We start from the raw sequence: 23,444 nt of genomic DNA, 5'->3' as shown, positions 1-23,444 counted from the left end.
TAGGGTGGGATTGACCTTTTCAAAAGGAGCACGTGCTAAAGGTCAAAGTACCTACAAAAACACATCCAAGCGCTCCAAGCTGTTGACCCCTACACCCAGCTTGACTGGATGTAGGAATGCTATGGACAGTCACTGGAGGAAGATGTGATGTTTCTTCCAGACACCAGATGAAAGCAGGCTTGCTTTTGCTTTTCAGGCAAAGCATATGTTTTTATGAATGTTTAGTCAAGTGTTACTGCTTTCAGTCACTGCTGGCAGGGTAATTCCCTATAACCCTCATACTTATTTCCTGTCTTTCTAAGGAAGTCAGGAAGGGAAAAAGTGTTTTGTTTTGTTTTGTTTTAAAAAGGCAAGAGCCACTCACCATGGTTGGTTTAGAACATGCAGCTGGGAAAGCTATCCCACTTCATAGTTGTACTTTACCTTAATCTTGGTTACAGCATACACAGATGAGACCTTGGCTCCTACAGCAGAGAGGGGAAAGAGAAAGCTCCTTCCCAATGGGCCAGCTGATTCTAGTGCAGGGTAACTGCATGTAGAACCAAGCCACAGCAGCTCTTCAAACTTCTAAGAAAGGGGTGATGTAGTGGGACTTAAAGCCAGATGTGGTTCTCTTAAACTGCACTGCTTTCTGTGCTGCTGAAGCTATTCTGTAGGGCTAGAACAGAGCAGCCACAATGGCAAGCTTCCTGGCTATCCAAAGCCATCTTGCTTTGTCACAAGCTACTGCCTACTCTTCAGAGCGCTATAAGGCAGAGCAGAAGAAAAAGCCCTTGAGTCTCATGGATTTAATAGTGTAACACTTCAGTAAGATGCAGGAGAGAAATAACACTAAATAAGGATGACAGATCTCCCTGTTTACAATTCAGCACCAAATAACAGTGAATACTATCTCAAGCCAGGTATTAATGTAATCCATAGCTTAAGTAAGCATTTGAGCCAGCTTTTTTAACCTAGAGTTGCCCTCTTAATCACAAGACTCAGGCCTTGATTTTATTTTTATTTTGAAAGCAAGTTGGGAAAGTTTACAAAACCTGACCAAGAAAAAATTATGAAAATATTTAACTGGATTCATCTTTGGTTACTTCTTATTGCAGTTCCAATAAAACATACACCATTTCTATCTTTCAAAAAAAGTCAGAAGGTCAATCAACATAAAAACAAGACGTGCTTTCTTTACATATTCATAAATATCCACAATATTAGAAAAGTTGTTTTGCAAAGATTTTTTTTCTGGCAGTGTTAACTTACTATTATACACAGGCTACAAACTTGTTCCTAAGCCTTTCATTACAAGTTGAGCTATTTACAGACTGCAAAATATTAAGACGTAAAACTCCTTCATAAATACGAAAATAGATCATCTTGCAAAGATCTTTATACTTAATCAACTATCTGGCTGCCCCTCCTCCCCAAAAAAAAGGTTATTTGTCTTGCATAGAAATGTAGTGACATGCAATATAAACAATAGCATTAAGTGCAAACAGGAATTATTCAAGTGTCTTTAGTTGTACTGGCAAAAAATACCAATGCTCTGTTACACATAATACATCAATGCCTCTCCAACAAGTATAAGTCTACTATAGCCCCTTGTCTGCACTGCTTTTGAGGGGCAGCAATTCACATGCATTCTCTTAGTTGCATTTTATCAACCTGCAACCACAACAAAAATAGCTTATAACAGACATTTAAATGAATTCAACATAGAAAGATTTAAAGTGAATTTTAAAAATCTTTGATCTCTTCAGGGAAACTAGCAATGTGTAGAAAGTGTTTTAAAAGAGCAAGGACTGCTCCCGTAAGAAAGTCAAAAATCATGATAAAATCCAATCACAATAAAACTTTGTCACATCACTATAAAACAAGGAGTTTGCTGACCATATGTTCATACTCATGTTCCATCAGTAGCTGTCAGAAAATTGCCCCCAGTAGAAAAGCACCCTCAGGTAGGCAGAAAACCTAGGGGTAGTTACTAGGTGCAACCTAGATTGAGCTTTACACAACCAAAGGGATGAGATGCAGGGAATGCCAACTGCATTCAGACCCTTGGAAACACTAGATTTTAGTAAGCACTTAGCTGTTTTTAAATGGCCTTTTACTCCAGTTTCATACACATGCCTCTTTTCCCATGCAGACCAAGAATCCAGGAAAGGCCTGAGCCACTATTCCTTGGCATTTCTCTTTCTGACATCTCCACCTCAGTAAAAAGAGCTAGAAAAGTTGAGAGATGTGCCCTATTCATGTCAGCTGGCTGTGCTCAGAGTGGCTATTTAAGAAAATAAAATTTTAGCCATGCTGTTTTGTAAGAGAGCTACTCAGGGCAGGGAAGCATTTTAAGAGACAGTGGTGTAAGAAAACAGATGAGGTCACTGTGATGGGTGCCACAGAGGTACCCCAAGCGTGACTGCACAAGCGTTGCAGTCAGTGTCAGAGAGGGCAACAGGCTTCATGATAAGGTGTCAGTGCTGACTATCAGGGCTAATGCAAGCCACAGAGCAGCCAGAGGCATTCATGTGCTCTCCGATGAGGCTGCAGGCAGTTGTAGGATGCTGGACAGCTTCCTCACAGCCTGGTGATCCAGAAGTAAACTATTCCTTATTATTGCTTGTTTGTCTGAAGTCACACACCTAAATGCATCTTGTGACAACAGAAGCTGGTGCTGATGGTTTCCCTCCCAAAAGACTACAATTGTATAAAAGATAAAAAGATTAAAAAAAAAAAAAAAGCAAAAAAAAAAAAGCAGGCACCAGGCAGGCAACTAGCTGGCAATTGAGTTCTGCTGACTGTTTCCCTGTCCTCAAAGGAAATTACACATACAGTGCCAGCCATACAAGCTGCTCTGCACTCTGCAGACAGGATACACAAGACAGACTACTCTACAGATCAGCACCTTCAAGAAGCAGAGAGGTGTGGGCCAAAAAGGGTGATCTTGCTAAGCATAGGCATCTTCTCTTTCAAACTACTAACAGCTGCCAAATCTGGCATGGACTGTGCTAAGTAACTCAGCAACACTGGCTTTCTCATTTAATTCTTCGCAGCCACTGCAAAGGGAAAACTGCTGCTCAGGTTAACACATACTTCACAAGAGGAAGTCATAATTGTAACTCACAAAATAGTTACCTACACCTCTGGCAAGATAAGCATATCAGCCAAGAAAGAACTAAGGGTTTCTCCTTCATCCTTTCTTTGAGATAGGAAAAGAGTAGGAATAGTCTGGCTTCCATGAGAGACTAGCTTACATTTTCCATCCTTACAAGAGAGCAGGAAAAGAGTGTAACAGGCTACCTGGGTGAAATTCTGGACTCCACTGCAACACCATCTGCTCAGCAGGCATGCAATGCATACCTCATTTAGGAATGATAACGTAGGTTAAAAAAAAATTAAAAAAAAAAATCTGATGCTGTTGGGACAACAAGAGTGGAAAAGGGCAGGATGTTGCACAAACGTCATCACAGAACAAGTTTTCCCATACATTGCATCCCAGAGCAGGGATCTCTGACACTAGTTCCAGCAAGCAGCATTAAAGCTTATGCTGCTGCTTCTTTTACATGCACCTGCTGGTGGAGGGAAGAGAAAAAAGAAAAAAAAGAAAAAGATCATCCTATTCAGTGACAGGAGAAGCCAATGAAGACAACAGCTTCTTTCTGTAAAAGAGAAAACGTTAATTTGGGACAAGCTAATTTTCTTCACTTGACAATTCAAAGCCCTTCTGTGAGTCTACTGCCTATCCTCTCCAAGAGCACTTGTGTGGCTGCAACACTGCTGGCAACTTTCCCTGAGCAGGGGATTCCTGTCCTCTATCAAGCAGTCTCGTTTTAAATAAGGAGCCATCATCACTGCAGTGATATCAATGAGATGTGATGTTGTACCAGAGAGGGAGGTGAATGTGACCCTTCTAGCTTAGTGGTAATAGTCACCTGTGATGTAGATACTGGACTTAACTAACTATTCTGCAGAAACAGATCATGATGTCCATTCGGCTCTTCAGAGGTAAGAGCCCACCCCCCGCAAAAGCTCAGTACAACTGGTACTTTCACTGGCAGTTTCTCCAGAAGCCCAGAAATGGCAACACCTGGAATACAGCTCTCCTCTTGTGCCCTCAGCAAATCTTCCTCCACATTCAGGTTGAGGTACATGCAGAGCTGTGCAAGGAGGAGAGTAGTGCTTACTGCATCATGCTTCCCCGCACTAACATATTACACATCATTATCAAATCCCAAGGGAAAATGAAACACCGGGGAACAAATTCTTCTTGTTAATTGCAAAGTACTCATCATGTGACTCAGCCTGCAGACTGCGACCAGCATAAGGGGTTTTGGTTTTGCTGCTTTTGAAAGAAGAGCTTGTTTAATGCTGCAACAGCATTCACAGCAGCCCTGGGACCAGAGAGCATTCCTATCTGCTCAACACAGCTCTGAAAGATCTCTGTGCCTGTTTCTAAAGCAGAGGCTCCGACTCACATGCACTGCTGCAGAATGTTAATGCAAAATCTGCAGTGGTTTACAGCAGCTGTTCAGTCAGAGGAAGAGGGAAAACCTAAGGGTCACTCTTTCTACCCAACATGGAGCTTAAGGCCTTGAAACACTCCATGCTGGAATACAGGTCAAACTGTTTACACAGTGCCTGCTCTGGCTGCTGCCTCTTGGAAGGACTGTGGGGCCCACATGGCCATTCTCGCTGGAGTAGTTTCCCCTCCTAATGCAAATCAGGGAAGGGAATAAGCACAGTTTGAAATAAAGTTAAAATAATCAGTCTTCTCCAGACGCTGTCTTGCAGCTATCTTGTTTGACAGCCAGTTTCTACCATCTGCTGAGTCTCTTTCAAATGTGAAGCCCAGCACTATAGAAAAATAGAGTTTAAGCAACGGGGAACAACTGTTCTCTCAAGGACATGTTCACAGTTTGAGCCCTCTCTTCATATGTCACAAGTTGACTGAGTGCTGCCACTTGCTGAGATGTTGGAGGAGGTCTGAGACAACAGGGCAGGACCATCCCCATCCGGCTCCCTGAAGGGCCATTCCTCTTTCTTGAGCTCAGTGGAAGGACTAACACTGAACAGAGGCTTTGTAGACTCTAGCGGAGTATTTTTCAGTAGGTCATCTTCCACCTCCATCTCTTCAGAAGGGAGACAACCTGCAAACACTTGTGAGGAGCCATGTCCCTCAGAGTTGACTGAATTCTCAACTGGGAGCTTTTTGTAAGATAGCGGCTCAGGCTGGGTCAGCACTAATGGTTGATTACATGCTGGATCTCCACTTGTGTTCTCAACAGGGCAAAACCCATTTTCCTCCTGGGCCACTGGCACATCTGAACAGTCCATATCCTCTTCTTGTCCTGGTACAGGAAGAAATTCTGGCCTGTGAGACTTGGCTTGAAAGGGGGGAATCTCTGACACACCATATTTACTGCTACTCAAGAGTTTTTGCCGAACCTCTGCACCTAGCTGGGTTGGGTCACACCTGCTGACCGTTGAAGACAGTCCCCCAAACAGGCCATATTCCTTGTGCGGCAATTCAGGAGAGAGCGGAAGTGATCTGCATCTCCTCCCAGGAAGGAGGGAAAATTCTTGCCAGTCTGTGCTATACGGCTGCCGGAACTGGGACTGGCTGGCTTTCAGGCCTCCACCTGCCTCTGGTGAATGCAAGTCAAACACCAGGGAAATCACAGACTTACTTGGCATGTCAAAGAATTTGATCTTCCCACCTTTGAGGTCCTCCCGGGCACTGAAGGGATTAACTTTCCGGCCTAGCCCTTTGTTTGGCGTATAGTAGGGGTCCTGCACGTTTATCTTCCTGGAAGGCTTGCGGGAGAAGATATCCGACTGGCTGCGTGACAACCAGATATTCCGACGTGGACGGGGTGACTTGGGTGGGATCTTATCATCCAGTGAACTCAAACGTTTTACTCCTGGTCCTTTTTCCATTGGCCCTGAGTAGAAGAAGAGAAATACTCTTAGCTTAAAGGAGCTACATACCTGCATATCTGCTCACTCACAGAGCCTTCATGACAACTGTAAAGAAAAAGCTGCACTTCTCATGTTCCAAAGTATCTTCCATAAGCACATGTCTGCTTGTTCCTTACAAGTTCCTGCACAAACACAAACACACCATTCTCTTCTCCTCAGTGTATTATTGGTTTCAAACATGGAGGTTTGGCAGCACTGTCCACAGGACCTTTTAAATGTAAGGCAGTCAAAACTACATTTAAAATATTCTCTCCTCTTTACTCATGCCTCAGGCTAATTAACAGTCAACTTGAAGACTTGAGGAAATGCAGATTCAGTTAATGCCATCTTACTTCGCTGGGCACTGAAACTGGACTGCTTCTTTATCATTTTCTGATCAAATTTGCCACCCACATTATGGGGGATGCTAATTTGGCAAGACAAGATTGTCTTCGGACAAAACAAAGGAAATGAAACTGTATAAAAATTTGGTAGGAATGAGGAAGTCTTTCCCTCTTCTACCTAAACCCTGTATTTTAGGGGCCCTTCAAACCTCCTCACTGCCAGTACACCGACACAGCAGAGATGGCACAGGGTGGTCTTGAAGAAGAACAATTTGCATGCTTCTAGATTTATCATCCTGGCTTCCAGCAGAGGTTGCCCAAGATCTGTTGATGATACTGAGCATAAAAGAGAACAAGTACAAAACATAATTGCCAAAGGAACTGGGACTTTTTCACCCTGATGGAAAAAGTCTAAGACCAAAATAAATGCCCCTCCTGATACCATGAAGAGTTTAAATCATTCCATCCCAGCCTTCACTCAATACATTATCCAATACAGAAACTAGGGATATATGAGAGTTTGACCCTAATGAATAGGAGTTAAAAAGTTGTACATATGAGTGTGTGTATTTATTTGCGCGCGCGCGTGTGTGTGTATATATATAAAGTGTCCTGGTTTTGGCTGGAGTAGAGTTAATTTTCTTTCTAGTAGCTGGTATAGTGCTATGTCTTGGATTCAGTATGAGAAGCATGTTGGTAACACACTGATGTTTTAGTTGTTGCTAAGTAGTGTTCATGCTAAGTCAAGGATTTTTCAGCTTCTCATGGCCAGCTGGCAAGAAGGCTGGAGGGGCACAAGAAGCTGGGAGGGGACACAGCCAGGACAGCTGACCCAAACTGGCCAAAGGGCTATTCCATACCATGTAACGTCATGCCCAGTATATAAACTGGGGGGAGTGGGGCTGGGGGGGATCACTGCTTGGGAACTAACTGGGCATTGGTTGGCAAGTGGTGAGCAATTGCATTGTGCATCGCTTGTTTTGTATATTCCAATCCTTTTATTATTATTGTCATAATATTATCATCATCATCATAATTAACTTCTCCTTTCTGTTCTATTAAACTGTTCTTACCTCAACCCACAAGTTTTACCTTTTTCCTTCCGATTCTCTCCCCCATCCCACTGGCTGGCTGGGGTTAAACCACAACAATAAATAAAAGCTGTATCACTAGAACAGGATGGGAAAAATCATAGTTGTTCAGGAAAAGATGCTAACTCCTTGAGTGTTTGGAACATGCATCTGCCACTGGCTCTCAAGGTGCCTCTGTGGTAGAGCAATAACAAATCATTTCCAGAATAAGCACATACAGATTTCTGCTTTTCCCTTTAAATACTGCCACAGTTTAAACTGTAGTCACTCCACCTAGGAAAGACTATGCAAGTCAAAGAACAGCATGTAACACTTCTCCAAGAAGATGCAAATCTGACATGTAGCCAAAGGAAGAATGCCAGGAAAATGAAAAGAAAAAAGAAAATACAAAACAAACCACCATGCAAACAAACAATTTTCCTTTTTAACTCGCATCTCCTTTAGATGCTTTCCAGATGTGGCAGAACTACCACACGCATGCACTCCGTGTGGTTTGAAATACAGAACTTATTTCAATCTATAACCATATTACAGATAGATAGATATGTATATATATTTTGTATTTATAGATACACAATACGAGAAACTATTTTTACTGTACTCTAAGTTTCCAGTGCCAGAAATCTACTAACAAAGATACCTAAGTCAGAATATGCCCCAGCCTACAAGAACTGCTTGCAGTATGCCCCCCACAGCAGGTGGCACTAGGCAGCTTTTGAGAAAGCCCTTCAAGGCCAACATTCCCAAGCAGATCTGGGATTCATCTTTTCCCCAGTCTTTCAGAGTATTGCATCTTCTCTGCTCTTCCTCATGAAGGAATTTAAGAAGCTTCTAAGTGTTACATGTAACATACACCAAAGAAATTACATAGATGGACTAAGTATGGCAGGAACAAAGCAGAAATTGATAGATTTTCACATACTATTAGCAACTTACAAAACCATTTCCAAATGAACTCTAAATTTCCTCTCAAGACCTTGTGGGCAGAATCTTTTGAGGCACTTTAAAAAGCAGTGAGCTGTTTTTTCCCAAAGGACACTCTGCAGTACAAAGTATATAGCATTGTTCCAGAATAATTTTCAGGCTTTGAGTAAAAGTGATTCATAAGCTGAAAATAATACCATATATAGCTGAAATCCCAGTCTTCAAAATATGAATTGTATCTTCTTGCTATTAGCCTGCAGCAATGTTTGTACAATACAGACACTTACCTTTGGGTTTTCTTTCACTGTTGTCAAGGTTCAAAAACTTTCTCTCTCTCTCCGAGTCCTCATTTCTCAGGCGGTTTAAAACCTCCTCCAGTGTTTTGACAATATCAGCAAATGAAGGACGCAACTTTGGATCCATCTGTGAATGCACACAAATGAAATAAGTTCATGTGGGTTTGTCCATGCTATTCTACTTACACATGGACAGAAGGACAATCTGAAGGAACTGAGGAAATTCAAGACAGTTTTAAGAAGTGTGTTGTCATTGCAAAAAAACTAAGTAAAGCAGGGGAAAAGTAGTATTCCGTCTTAGTTTATGTCTATTATACCCCTCACATTTAATTATCAAGTTGTAAACACTCTATGAGGAGGATGCATTTTAAATTGAAAAGGTGGGAAGCTGTTAGATTCAGGGCTTGCAAGGGGGTTTTGTTTGTTTGTTTTAAACAGCTTTCATAGTTCAAGGACTTCTTTCTGGACTCCAGTTATCAGTCAGAGATTATACGTCAATGTTACTTCAAAATGTGCCTGAAGCAATAAGGATTAAACAGAGCAACTTGGCTATGTCATTCTCTAAAAGTTTGTAATTCTTCCATCATCTCCTTGTGGCTTCAATTAAAACCCACCTAAATGGCATTGCTGATTTTAAAGTTTAAAATGTTGTATCCTTCCATCTGTTAATTAGCCTTACTACTTGGTGTACTGGTCTGTCTTGTGAGGAAGCAAGATTGGTTATATAATTTGACAAAGTAATACAATAGAAAAAAATCCATCTTTGCCCAAGTAAAATATCCCCCCCTCCAGTCATCAGTACGTATTCAGTTTGTATTTATCAGTATGTATTTATTTATTCACCCTAGTAGAAACAGATCTCTAAACAAAGCCCAACAGTAAAATTGTACTAGAGGGCAAGCAGCTTAATTTAAGTAGTAACTTAGAAGGCATTTCATCATTTTGAACATTGACCCTGTGTGTATGTTACAGGTTTAACTACTGTAGGTAGCAATGTCTAATTCAGCCGCTGAAAATTAACCTCATTACACTATGAAGAAAGATTCCGCTTGACCTGATTCCTGTTTCCAGCCCTCTAAAGGCTTTTTCAGAGTGGACAAGCCCAGACAGATCTCACCTCTAGTACAAAGGGAACAGTGGTGCTTTGTATACAACAAACCCCAAAGATGTCCCTGATATTGCCTTGCAGGTCCTACGAGATGGATCTTCCTGAAGCAATCTAGTATGAACAGCAACACAAGGTAAAGGGCTAAAAATTCATATGTACAGTAATAAAAACCAAACAAATCACACTTGAAGAGCTCAAGAGCAGCAAGAAAGTTGTTCTAATGCAGCAGCTGGAATTTCCTGGCATAGGAAAATATCTTTTTCTGCTTTCCCTATTTCACTGAAAGAGTAGGGCAGGGGCAACACCAAAGCATATACTCTGTACTCTGACAAATTTACTAATTTGGGAAGCTTAGCAAGCTGCTGCAAGCTATAGGAAGTAAGAAGAGCTCTCTGGCTATTTTAATTTGTGCTAGGTAAGATTCAGGATGAGAACAGCAATGGAAAAGTGACTCAGAGCAACATTTGCCTCTTCCTCCCCGAGCAGTCCAGATTTCTGTTCAAATGGAATAGAAGGTTCTTCCTCAAGGCAGCAGTTGCCCACATCTCAGCTCCTGCTGCTAAGCTTTTTGCATGATCATACATGATCATGTTTAGTAGGCTTATAGTTGTTGGGGAGTCTTGAGTTTTAGACTTCCTTGCATGTACTTATTTAAAAAAAACAAAACACATTGTAACAGCAAATTAAAGAAATTTTAATCCACTGCTCATACATGTCAGTTTTTACTGATTTTCTTAAATTGCCCCAAAACACGTTTCCTGGCTGTAGAAACCCCAGTGGTTTGCACATTAGTTCAGCTGATCAATACAGTTTACACTGTTTGTTGACCTATTACATAATAAAAAGCTAGATAAATGTCCATGTCTAAAAGCAAATTATCACACAGATCATCTACTACAGAATTACAGCATGCTTAGGAAGATACAAGAAAGCCTTATCTGTTCACCACCTTTTTCCTTCTACTAGCTAAGTGAATTACAGCATGCCCAACACTGAAATTGGCATATGAATGGCTTGATAGCAAGACAGTGATTTCCACTTTCAGTCCAGGGAAGGGATGTTTATTATACAGGAAGCAGCATTTGACAATAATCAGTAGGAGAAAATTCTTCTTCTCTGAACACACCAAAATCTTACATGAGAATATTAAATCAGTCACTTCCCCTTTCTTCATGAGCAGTTTTACACTGAATTTCACCTGTGCTAAAAAACTGTGTTGAATCATGTACCATGTGTTTGGATACAGTATGATTTCTGGAGTCTACAGGTGGGAGTTGAGATTTCCAAAGTCAAATTCTACCTCTAGCCAAACCCTTTAGTGCTTACATAGTCAAACCACTTCATAAACATGAGTCAGACATACCACTGTCCTGGTGAAGCTGTACTAAGGTGAAATCAGAGGAGTGAAGTAGCTTGTCTAGAGTAAGTTCCGCAAACATTTTTAGAATTAAATTATGCTATCTTGTGTCAAGAGCAGCAGTCACCCCCACCTGCTCACATCCTCACCTTTATACTGCTCTTCCCTTGAGCACGTGCATTTGTACTAATACAAAGTAAAGAGAGAGCTCAGGACAAAAACAAGCATCATGAGCATGGAGAGATGAGACTTTTCTTACGAACACTCACTTGGACACAGTGCTGGTATTGGCTCCAGCATGGCCTGGTTGTGGAGTCCCAGGCAAAGTTTTGTGCAATAGAAGTTGAGGCAACTTCTAAAAATTAAGTTGTGCAAACTGGACATTCCCAACTTCAGCTAAATCTGGTGAAAGCTCAGGTTCTCTTACTTCATATAAACCAGTTTAATATACAAAAGCACTAGCAACTTCTGTTATGGGATAACCCACAAAAGAAATCACACTTCCTTGGAATTTTCACACTGAGGAGCCATGAACTATCACAGTTTTACTTGAATAATTGCCAGAAAATTTACACCATACAGCGCATTGCCTATAGCCTTACTGATATTAAATCATTTGGGTCCAAGTTTGTTTTTCTGGAACATAGGCTAGGGATTTGAAAGTTTATCCCACTTTCCAAAAGGCAGCATGTAGAAACTTTAGAGTAGTTTAGTGCCTGCTCTTGATCTGTCTGTCCCCTCTGTTTGTGAGAACAACTCAGAATTCTTTCTTCACAGCTCAGTAAGTCTGTACAAAATAACAGCTGGATTTTGTCAGCCCGAGGGCCAGCCAGTGTCAATAGCATACAACTGGTTATGATCTGCCTGAGCAGCCTGCAAGAAGCTGTTCAGTGCGACAGACCTGTTTGGCATGACAGAACACAGAATCGCAAAAACACAAGATAGACCTTTTTGCAAGGGGAAGGGAAGGATTATAAAAACTGCAAGGGACCTTCTAGGTTATCAGAACATACGCTGCTTTTATTAGGTAGGCTCTGCAAGTCTCTTCTGTAAATGCTTTAAGCTCTATCTTCAAAAGACAGAGGGATTTAGAGAACTCCAGTTTAGGCCTCTCCCCTTCAAGTAAGATACTCACATTACAGCAGTTGAAGGCCAGCTGGAGGAAGTCAGGAGGACAGTCTCCCACCATGTGCTGGAAGGCATCATAATCTAATCCAAAATTCTGTACAAACAAAACCACAGCACAGAGATAAATGAGGTCTGCTATCCGGCCCAAAGCATCTTCTTTTCCAGGGGGTCCCTACATGGAGTTATCAGGAATAACCATGAACACCATCTCTCAGTAGCCACACACAGAGGATTTTGAGAAAACTTCATGCATACTCTGAACTGCAGCACTCCCAGTGGGGATTACTTGATACAAGATACCTGTAAGAGAATGAGCTGACTTCAAAGCCCATCCTTCTTCCTGGACTCAACTGCAATCCATTGCACTTGAAATATTGCCTGTGTGAATCTGGAAGCAATATCTTATACTATGATGTTTCACCATGGTGAGTTTCACAGTGTAAATTAACAGCCTGCTATAAAACCAGAGGCTTCACTATGATGAAAATATATCAATTAAAATGGTTAATTTTTCAGTGGATGATAGACTGGTAATACAAATTTTCCAGTTCCTTAAGTGCACTTCTGTAAAATCTGAAGGGCAGAAAAACAAAAGGATCTCTTATTTACTGCAGTTCAAGACCTATGCAATTTTGTATTTTCAGAACCGGAAGGGGATAGACAATTTGGAAGACCCCTCCACAGAGGGCCAAAAGCTGCCCTGCAGATGGGTCTCAGCCAAAAGGCAATTAAGGAAAGTAAGAAGTATCTTGTTTGATTAGTCGATTCTAGCTCAGATCCACAGTGCTTAGCACAGTCTATACAAAAATAAGGGTGAGCTTATTTTAGCTGCTGCTAACATAGCTCCTGCCCCTTCTACAAGAAGGGGCTGGCTGCTTAGTGGATGCAGTGTGCCAAAAGTGCTCTGTTCTGAACAAGGCAAGAAGTCTACATGAGCTATCACTCTACAAAAGGAACGTCACTGCAATGCAATCAATGTTCTGCCAGTTAGGGGCAGACAGGATTTCCCATGAGGACTGCAGCTGGACAAAGTCTCTGTGAAAGCGTCTTCAATGGGGCTTCTTATAGTAACAGCACAAAAGAACAAAACCCTTTTACAGGCTATTTTTAATGTAACACCTATTCATCGTATCTGTGGCAGCAGTGCCAGAAGTTCTAAAGGCCAGCCATTATCATGGCATACTTAACCGCCTCCCACCAATGTTATAAATGTAACCACTCACCTCTGTGCGAGGGAGATAGTCTGGATCTGCCTGTATTCTTGCTATAATCTCACACAGAATTATACCATAGGAGAACACATCTGCCTGAGAGAGAAAAAAAATAAATAGCCACATGGTTCAGCTATGAATACTCAGTGTTCTTATCTGCCACTGAGTTTATGCTTACCCCAAACAGTTATCAGGAAACAACTGAACAAACACCACAGCCTTACACTAAGCAACTGCATTATAGGTAACATTTTCCGTGTGAAGAAACATGTGCTCACAGTAAAGCATTCTTGATGCACAAACAGCAATAACTTTAAAACTCTTCCAAGAAAAAAAAAGGAAAAAAACCAGCAAACCACTCTTAATTCAGCAGTGTAAACAAATAAAAATAAAATTAAAAAATCTTTCCTTGCATAAAGAATGGTGAAATTGCATTTGATGTCTTACAGATGAGAGTAATTAAAAACATAGCCAAAACATTACATGCCTATATATCACTGTGGTTAGAAAAATGGGTTTAGAATACACATGATCCCAGCTTATCCAGAACATTAGTGCTGTTTTTAAGAAAAACTACATTTTTCTCATCTCACAGTTCAGTACCTCTGGAGAAAACAGTGTCTTTCCCAAAGCTTGAGATATCTAATAACACTGTATACCAGCATCAATTTCCATTGAAATTTCCGTGACACTTAGTAATCACTTATCTGACTACCCCTGGAGCTGCACAGTTCCTCAGATTTCCACCCACCTGAATTTACCATGTAATAAAATTTAGGGAAACACGGAATATAAGTCTATAGTGCAGAAGCCGGCATCCCTCATCCCTTACATATCAGGCAAGTTTATATGTCACCTTTCATTCTGATGAGGTATGAGACCTGCTTCCTCTTTAGTCCTCCATGCCCTAGGGTTAGTGAAGAATGTGGCACCATAGATTTGGGTACTTCATTATTAATTTAGGTCAGCTGGAACTCTCAAAAAAGCTTTGAAATGGTAATTATTACATTCATTACCAAGGTAGCTACTGCTTTCCTGCAAGTTAAACAGATTATTGACTACTAGCTATAAAAAGTTACAGGATGCGGGCTTTATCACAGAAAAGCTGCACTTGCAGGGCTGAAGTAGACTACGTTACATGTGGGAGAGAAAATCCTGTGTAAAGAAGAGCTCTATTGAAAATACTATTTCTAAAATCCAGTGCGATCTGATCCTCCTCCGAAAGAAACATTTCCCAATGCCACAAATAGCAAAACTTAGAAATACCTTTGGAGAACATTTTTATCTAGGCATCTTACCTTGAGAAATGTTGATTATTTTTTTTTTAATTAAAATAATTGTACAAGTTTACATACAGACCTTTTACTTCAACCCAGATTTCACATATGGTCATGAAAGCAACCTCACTACATTTCTCATGAGACTTGGTTAAATTAAGTTGTGTTAGCTCGACAAGCCGTTACCATATTTCTGCATGTGGGGTGTTCCACAACAGAAATAGCATAACAGTGAATTATGCTAAAGGTAATTCTATTTCTGTATAAGAATCCACAACATGAATTGAAATATTAACTATTCAACTCACACACTCCCTTAGTCTGAATGACCTACTGAGTACAGAAATATCACAAATGAAAATAACAATAATTTTAATATTATGGAAATTCTAAATCTTGTATTGAAGAAAACCATCTGGCAACTAAAGTCCATTTATATCATGTACCTACCTTTTCATTGTAAGGTTCATCTCTGAGAACTTCTGGTGCCATCCAGAAGGGTGAACCCACCACAGGTAACTTCTCACTATATAGATATGGGATAGATGGGGGGAAGGGAGGGGGGAGAGAAGAACCATTAATTAAATGCTCAGGCATTACTTTCCGTAACTCTAAGTATCTGCAGAAGCTTTCACCAGGGGGAAGTCAATACAAATGCGTTTTGTAACATACTGTATTTTACACTGGTTTCCTACTGGAGTCACTGAAACATTCAATAGCAGGAGGAGAAGGTGGAAGAAGATGAAAGCTTCAATCAATTACTCATATTTTATTTCCAGTTTCTAAGTGCCTGGCCACTTAAAAATTCTTTTATTTTAAGGTCACGGCTGTTCAATAGTTTCCAAACTCTTGGCAGAGTTGGCTCTTTCATCTATACCTAGAAAGGTTTGGGACGTCAGTTTCAGGCTAGATGTCAAGCCCTCCATTCATGCATGTCCTGGTTTTGGCTGGGATAGAGTTAATCTTCCTTTCTAGTAGCTGGTATAGTGCTATGTCTTGGATTCAGTATGAGAAGCATGTTGGTAACACACTGATGTTTTCAGTTGTTGCTAAGTAGTGTCATACTAAGTCAAGGATTTTTCAGCTTCTCATGGCCAGCTGGCAAGAAGGCTGGAGGGGCACAAGAAGCTGGGAGGGGACACAGCCAGGACAGCTGACCCACACTGGCCAAAGGGCTATTCCATACCATGTGACATCATGCCCAGTATATAAACTGGGGGGAGTGGGGCTGGGGGGGATCACTGCTAGGGAACTAACTGGGCACCGGTCGGCGAGTGGTGAGCAATTTGCATTGTGCATTGCTTGTTTTGTATATTCCAATTTTATTACTATTATTATTATTGTTGTCATTGTTATTATCATTGTAAGAATCATTATTATCATCATTATTATTGTTATTATTTTCTTCCTTTCTGTCCTATTAAAACTGTCTTTATCTCAACCCATGACTTTTACTTTTTTTTCCAATTCTCTCCCCCATCCAACTGCAGCAAGCGAGCAGCTGTGTGGTGCTTAGTTGCTGGCTGGGGTTAAATCACGACAATGCAGCAAGACGTGCAGGTATCCATCCCTACATGTAGACCAATAAGCAGCTCTGAAAGTATTCAGCACAGCCTGCTTGCAAACTGTATTTAAAAAAAAAAAAAGTCAAGATTGACTAGATGAATCCTTTAATAGGGAAAAATTAAAAGTAATCAGAATAGAGCCAACTTGAAAAATACGCAATGTTTCCACGTGGCTGAATACTGGGGCCTTAAGAAAGGCCTCCAGCTTGCCACCCAGCTGACCTTGAAGGAATAACTATTAAAAAAAAAAAAAAAAAGGCCTCTGAAGGCCTCGAAATAGCATGGCTTGCTAGCCAGCAAACTGGAAACAACAAAACGGCATTTGAAAATGGAGGTAAGACTAGATCAAACCAAAATGGTGGCTAATGTAATGGTTTTATTATGTTGTTTGTTTTAGTATCAAGCTACCTTAACTTTACCTATTACTGTACTCTCAGTTTTCAGGGCATCTCAAAACTGGGTATTAAGAACATCTTAAGGCACCTGTGGTGCCTTCCTGATTTTGTGATGGGTTCCTACAAATACAGGTGAAGCTTTCAGCCCCTTAAAGGGCAGAGATTCCACTGCAGCATAGAAGATACACACTGGCTGTACTTATCAGTAGTTTGGAAATTAAGATGTTCACTTTGTTAAGCTTTTAGATCAATATTTCATCAACATTAATGCAAGCCTTCAGACCTCCCAAGATACGTTTTTAGGATATGTGCAGTTTAAAAACAGTGCATAGCTGAGATAAACTTCTATTGTTTTCTTTGCAGTCAAAAGAGCTGAAGGCTTTTTATTTATTTTACGCAGAAGAACACACTGGAGAAAATCTGACAGCAGATTTCAGAGGCAGAATACTCTGAAATACAGAAGTCAATATACAGAGAGAACAATGAAATCCTTGTCCTTGATCTCCCTAACGGAGGGATGACAAAAGGACTATTTCCAATTGTGACAATAGCTTGTGACAGTCACCTGTGCATTCCTCAAATGAGTCAAGATTATAATTTCATCCTAGGGAGAGCAAAATGGTGAGCTACTGTTAGGCAGTAATTTTAATATCTCTTTGTTATAAACCTGGATTTTAACAACTAACCCAGAGGTTAAAGAGAGTAACACTGGAATGCCACTGAATATTGTTTATGAAAATGGAAAGAAGCTAATTAAAGTTGTCTGGAGTCAACAGAGGACATTTATCACAAAATCATCCCAATCCAGAACGCTGAACAGTATTTTTGTGTTTGCTTTGTTGTGGTTTTTTTTAAAACCAAAATTCCCAAGTACGTGCTTAGAAGATTTACTGAAAAGCTTGAGTAAATCCTCTACTCACTGGAGCATTTTTGAAGAATAAATGTCACCACTAAATCTATCAAAATGGACAGTAATTAAGGCTGGAACATTTTGGTCATCCAGCCTGCAGTTCTAGAGTGAAGACTAAGGATATTTTTTGCAAATTTTGTATCAGAATACAATAATGGCCTCAGGAACCTGGCTCATTATTGCTTCTGACGTGCAACCGCACTGCAACTCTCGCTGTATTTTTATTAGTTCACATACCTGTGATCAGGAATTTTCTCAGCTAAACCAAAGTCTCCCACTATTGCTGAGTATCCGTTCTCATCATGTTTTATTAAGCAGTTCTGGAAAAAAAACCCACAAAATCAGAAGAGTTATTGTCTGGGCATGAAACCCATATACTGTTTGTTTCATTTATTTTTAATCTGGCACAAGACTACAAGATATTGTTTGGAAGACATTCATCTATGAGAACCTTTTGTCTGAAAGCAACCACCCTTTCCCGCTACCCTCCCCCCCTGCGCAATCACATGTCTATCAAACTTAAGATGCTGCAAACAGCCTTACACTTAGTTAATAATCCACTTAAAAACTTGCTGAGAAAGCAAGCAGCCACAGGCAGCACGTACCCAGCTAGGTTCTAGCAAGAATTAAGATGATTTAGGTCCCTTACTGCTCAAGTATGCAATACATGCTAATCACTATAACACCTTAAATTTTCTCTTTACAATTTGCCCGTACCTGACCAGAATACAAGATCAGGGCAGACTCTAAATGCCTTTGTATATTTTGCTACATTAGCTACTGCAAAGGAACTCGCTGGTTTGCAGTAGATTTTCACGAGAAAATACAAGATGTGACAAAGTTATATGTGCTTTTAAAGTCTCAAATAAAATTATTTCTTCTACAGTACATCATAAAACATGATTTAAGGGAAAAGTCTTAATAGGGAAAAGCTGTCAATCTTTTTCTTCCACATGTGCCCTCCAGTGTCAAGATGGAGGGCAATCTAAGGACACACACAGATAATTCTGGTCTGGCACCATCACATCACACACAGGGTATTATCGATTTATTTTTGTTATTTATTTACAACTTTGAGAAAATATGCTTTGAGCATTCCAGTACCACATCTTTTCCCTTCTCACCAAATGAACTGATGACCGACTTCCCTAAGTTTTTTTCTGTCCTGCAATAGGTGAAACAACACAGAGAATTCACTCCTTTACCACATGCCTTGCTCTGTATCCTTCTGTAGGCAGTACAATAGCAGTGACAGGCAGCAAAACCACTGCCGACTCCTACAGAGTGGTACCCTGCATTAATTAGCTGAACAGCAGGAAACACTTTCTAGCTTTATTGTGCTTGGATGTACAAAAGCCCCTTGCTGACCCCAGAGCATTAGCCTGTCTGTATAATGCAACTACCAAGAAAAGTGAGCCCCTTGTCTAAAAGATCAAGTTCAGGTCATCACTGTTTACATTATTCAGAGATGATTGTGGCTCAGGCCATGAAGTGAGTTTTCTTCCTGCCAGTTAAAAGGTTAAGCAATCCACTCCTGCGATCATGTAAAGAAAATGCATGCCAGCCTCTTGAAACACATGCCGGGCTCCTGAGATGCAAAGTTTTATTTGTTTAGCATGACTCAAGTATAATAAGTACAGTTAGTTTGGGGATTCATAAACATGTACCAAGTTAAATCAACCATGCTTGCCCAAAGAGCAGCAAAGCTTGTCAGTTAAGGGCTTTGTTATCTTTTATCAAAGAGCACATTCATTCAGCTTGCCTCTGTTTAAACATTTGGTCACTGTTAAGTGGACTTAAAACTGAGAAGGATAAAACTTTTCTAAAAAATCTTACTCAAATGATTCAGACAAGTGGAATTTCATCGTGTACTGCACAGAAACAAGTCCATGAGGACACCAGAGATTTTGCAGTGTACAAGAATGCTGATACTATCTTAGGCAGCAAAATACCAGGTTATTTTCTGCTATACATTTCTCAGGAATTAAAGATGATTCGTAATTTCACATTTAAATCACTTTTGTGATTCATAAAAAAATCCCTAGTTTTAAAATCTAGATTTCCTTCTTGCATTACCTTTGACTATTTACATTTTGTTCATTTTGAGTAGCAAGACTGCAGTAGTTCATTCTACCTTCTGGGTTTTGTGGATTAGGGTTATTCCCCAATAACACCTGCTCTCCAAAATTTCAGGGGGGGGCATTTAAATCCAGACCAAGAATTATTTTCAGCGTAGCTAAAAATCTGTAGAAACATTTCTACTGACCTTAAGATCTGCAATAATTTAGAGGGCTACTTTGACACCAAAAGGAGGCTTAAATGCAACATCATCCTGACAGCAAATTTTCCTTCAGCTTCTTACCAGTATACAAGCACATCCCATTAGACAGCAATACATCACCAACTGAAGACAATCTTATCCCCCCACCAAGCCCCAAGCAATCTCTGCTCTCAGGTACAGCACTGAACTGTTACACAAGTAGATTACTCCTATATAAATCATAAATTAAACCAATAGCACATCCATTCTAGCTGCCAAGTAATGCTACCTGACAGCTCTGAGCTCCCTCCCAGATGAGCAGGAGCTGCCTGCAGCAAAGCTAGGCTCCCTTTCAGTGCAGGCCTTTTGAGAAACCAAACAGAGCAGACACCTCATTGCTGTGGGGTCCAGAGGTCCTGCACGAGAGGCCAGTACACCATGACAAGGCAATGGGGGAAAGCCTAGGGCAACATTTCTGCTATAAAGTACTGATCAATTGTTCTGCTGTGGTGGGCTGCACAATGTTAAATGACATAAAGAAGGAAGCTAAACTATTCTCTCTCACTAGCGGAAGCTTGTCTTTTCTCTGCATATGAAGAAGTTCTGAGTGTGAATTTAAATTCATTAGGATAGATATTCCAGTACAAGAGTGACTTTTTTATTCACACTTAAATCAGCCATAGGCAGGTAACATGCACCAGACAAAAAAATGCTGGAGTCACTAAAAATGCTCACTGTACTGAAACTAAACTGATTTAATTCAACTGGTGCAAATTTTTATGTAGCTAAGCACCAATTTCTTGGAACCCAGAAAGGACGGAAGCCTATTCCTACCAAAACCAGTAGTAAACACCCTCTAAGGATACTAGCATGGTCAGATGTCGCCTTTCAAGCCTGTACTGCTTATTCAGGACAAAGTTTTGCAGATGGCGATAATTCATTCTGTGCTGAGATTCTCCAAGTGTTCAAGGCCAACCCTCAGCACCACCATACTCCTTCTCCACCCTTTCCACCCTAGTAAAGCCATTACACAGCACCACACCAAATCCACAGCACAGATAATTTAGTTACCAGATTTAAGACGCAATTTATAAAAAAGTGACTTAACACAGCCCGCAGTAACTGGCAGTTCATGTGCACTCAGTGAAAGACATTTCTAAGCATTCACATTCCACTGCAGAGATAAATCAGAATAAAAAAAGGGACAAAGCTTCATTAGAGACTAAAAGGTTGAAAAGAGCTTTTAAATTTAAGCTAGAGGTGGTATCTTAGTAGGAAAAGTACAATAGAGCATATTGCACTGTTTCTTCTGACAAAGTGATACTTCTCAGTTTCTACAACAAAGAAATATGTGTATCAATTTGGTATGAAGAAGTTTCATTAATGGATTTTGGCATTGAGACACAAGAGTTCAAACCCGTCTCTGGTGCAAAGAGCCTCTCAAGAACCGCCTATAAGATGCAATGCCAAGCAGCTCTACAACACCGGCTTTAAGAAAACGCTTTCGACTTACTATTGCACTATTTGTATAAGCTGCAAGGCAATAAAACATGACGACCTTCCCAAGCTTTCTCTTTGGACCTCTGCAGACGGGGATGTTCTTTCCTTTGGCAGCTCACACCATCAAAGAGGGCAGTATTTGATTTCAGTTGGGTTCTCAAGGGTTTTTTTTTTTCCCGAAATGGGGACCCCATCAGTCCTTCCTGAGGCAGTCTCTTAATAGAAGCAAGGAGCTCTGTCATGAGCCCTAAAGAGTTAACAGAGCTGTTTATGCAGAGACAGATGTGAAAGAACACAAAGCCCCCTTTGTGTGTTACATGAGCTTAACATCTGCTTTGCACAGCATAATCCTACTAAGACTAATGCAATATTCTACTCTCCCTTTTACATAAACAAAAATGAAAATAGACTCAAGAGTTTCAGAGTTAAAAATAAGTTGCTTAGATGAAGAAACCCAATCGTTTTATTTTACAATATGACATACAATCTAAACTCCTCAGAGATTTTATTGCACTCCAGAAAAAAACAGGAACACTACTGCAGCGTCGTTTGCAACCCTCTGATAACTGTTACTGAATTAAAATATTTAAAGGCCAATTGGGATGTAACAGCTGTTTTTAAAGTGCTATCCCCCAGAAGAAACACCATTGATAATTAAATATACAACAGGAAGTTTACAGTACTAGAATCATTTTTTAAACAAAACCCATTATGTTTAAGGGACAGGCTCCATTTGGGTCCCAAAGTACCAGTGAAAGTTTAGTATTGCGACTATCATTAGAAATAAGCATCTCTTAACAGCTAATTTTTTCAGTGTAAGCCTTCCCCTGTAGTGCAGAATATCCAGGCAAGAGCTTACTCTAGCACAAAGGGGACCTTACAACCACAGCAGTAAGTATGAGACTCATCAGACAAAGATTCTGTTCATTGCTTGGGTTTTATTTTGTTGTTAAACAAGCAAACAGCCTACAAGGTAGGAAGTCAGGATATGTCACTTTCAAGCCCAAAGGCAGTGAATTTATGTTACATCAGATAATCCACAGTAATTGATTACATGCATGATTCTGTCCCATAGTAACTGAGACTACTCCTCTCTCAATGAAAGAAGGGTGAACCATTACACATTTCCTGTCAAGTGAAAGCAGATGTTGGCAGGAATACACACACGTATGCATGTGTGCGTGTGTGTGTGTCTCTCTCTCTCTCTGCCTAGAGATTATAATTTCTTCATAGGTTTTATCATCAATGGAGCTCACAATGTTCCCTAAAACTGCTCACAACCTACTACTGATTATAAGACCTTGTTTTCAACTGTACTTAATTCTGCAAAACTAGAAGGTATTTGTTTGGGGGTTTGCCTGCTTGTTTTTAATCAAGAGCTTTGGTAGTGTGTTTTTGGGGAGGGGGTGTTCAGCTAAGACAGCTCAGCTGCTTAGGAGAACAAACTTAGAATACGTGTTGCAAGCAAATTTTGAAATAATGAAAATAAAAAATCCTGAAAAATATTAGCCTATGGTATCCTACCAGATTTGGCATGTTCTCAACTTGAAATGTGACGAGACCTCTGTGTAAGATGCACTTTTTGCCACCCCTGCAAAAAGTAGACCGGGACAGGACATATGCTGTGTGAGGAATTTGAAAGAGTGAATAAGGTGACAAGACAGAGCAGGAGTCCAAGCTAGTGGCTGTCAGGGACCAAGACCAGGGTCTTGAGCTTGGTTCCTGAGATGGGCAAAAAACCCCAAAGACTATTATGAGGACATAAGAACTGCAGGCATAGCAAACAGGTGGGGGCAGGGAGGAACAGGGCTAACCTGGAGCAGCAGAAAAGAAGGAGAGCTAGAAATGGCTAAACATATTAAAGACCAGAATGCAGAAAGATAGCTTGGATAAAGCATCAAGCAGGAGCAATAGCAAGAGGGTAACTGCAGTCAGCCAGACAAGGAGATTGGACAACAAGGCTGGGGGGCACGAACTGGGAGCAAAAAGAGGAAGAGCCTTTGAACAAGTCTGAAAAGCCTGACTGGAGGCTGGCATTGTACACTAGCAGAAAGGATTGGATAGTCACAGAGTAGGTATGATCGGTCTTGGAAAAATGGGCAGACTCCTAGATGTTCGCTTCTCGCTGCCAAGGA

General features: G+C 40.6%; 1 protein-coding gene across 1 annotated transcript in view; it reads right to left on the bottom strand.

The window, feature by feature from the left end:
• Window positions 1-987: 987 nt before the first annotated feature.
• Window positions 988-23,444, bottom strand: part of TESK2 (testis associated actin remodelling kinase 2) — an 85,660-nt gene continuing 63,203 nt past the window's right edge. The window contains exons 6-11 of the mRNA XM_069788865.1: window positions 17,787-17,869; window positions 15,130-15,205; window positions 13,415-13,498; window positions 12,199-12,285; window positions 8,590-8,725; window positions 988-5,927 (exon numbers count right to left, since the gene is read on the bottom strand). Coding sequence (XP_069644966.1) covers window positions 4,915-5,927; window positions 8,590-8,725; window positions 12,199-12,285; window positions 13,415-13,498; window positions 15,130-15,205; window positions 17,787-17,869 — 1,479 coding nt within the window. The 3' untranslated portion in view covers window positions 988-4,914. The remainder of the gene's footprint in view (window positions 5,928-8,589; window positions 8,726-12,198; window positions 12,286-13,414; window positions 13,499-15,129; window positions 15,206-17,786; window positions 17,870-23,444) is intronic.

The sequence above is a fragment of the Haliaeetus albicilla genome, chromosome 8 (genome assembly GCF_947461875.1).
Source record: "Haliaeetus albicilla chromosome 8, bHalAlb1.1, whole genome shotgun sequence".
Taxonomy (NCBI): domain Eukaryota; kingdom Metazoa; phylum Chordata; class Aves; order Accipitriformes; family Accipitridae; genus Haliaeetus; species Haliaeetus albicilla.
Note: the sequence above shows the minus strand (reverse complement) of the source record. Positions and strands in the feature narration are given on the sequence as shown.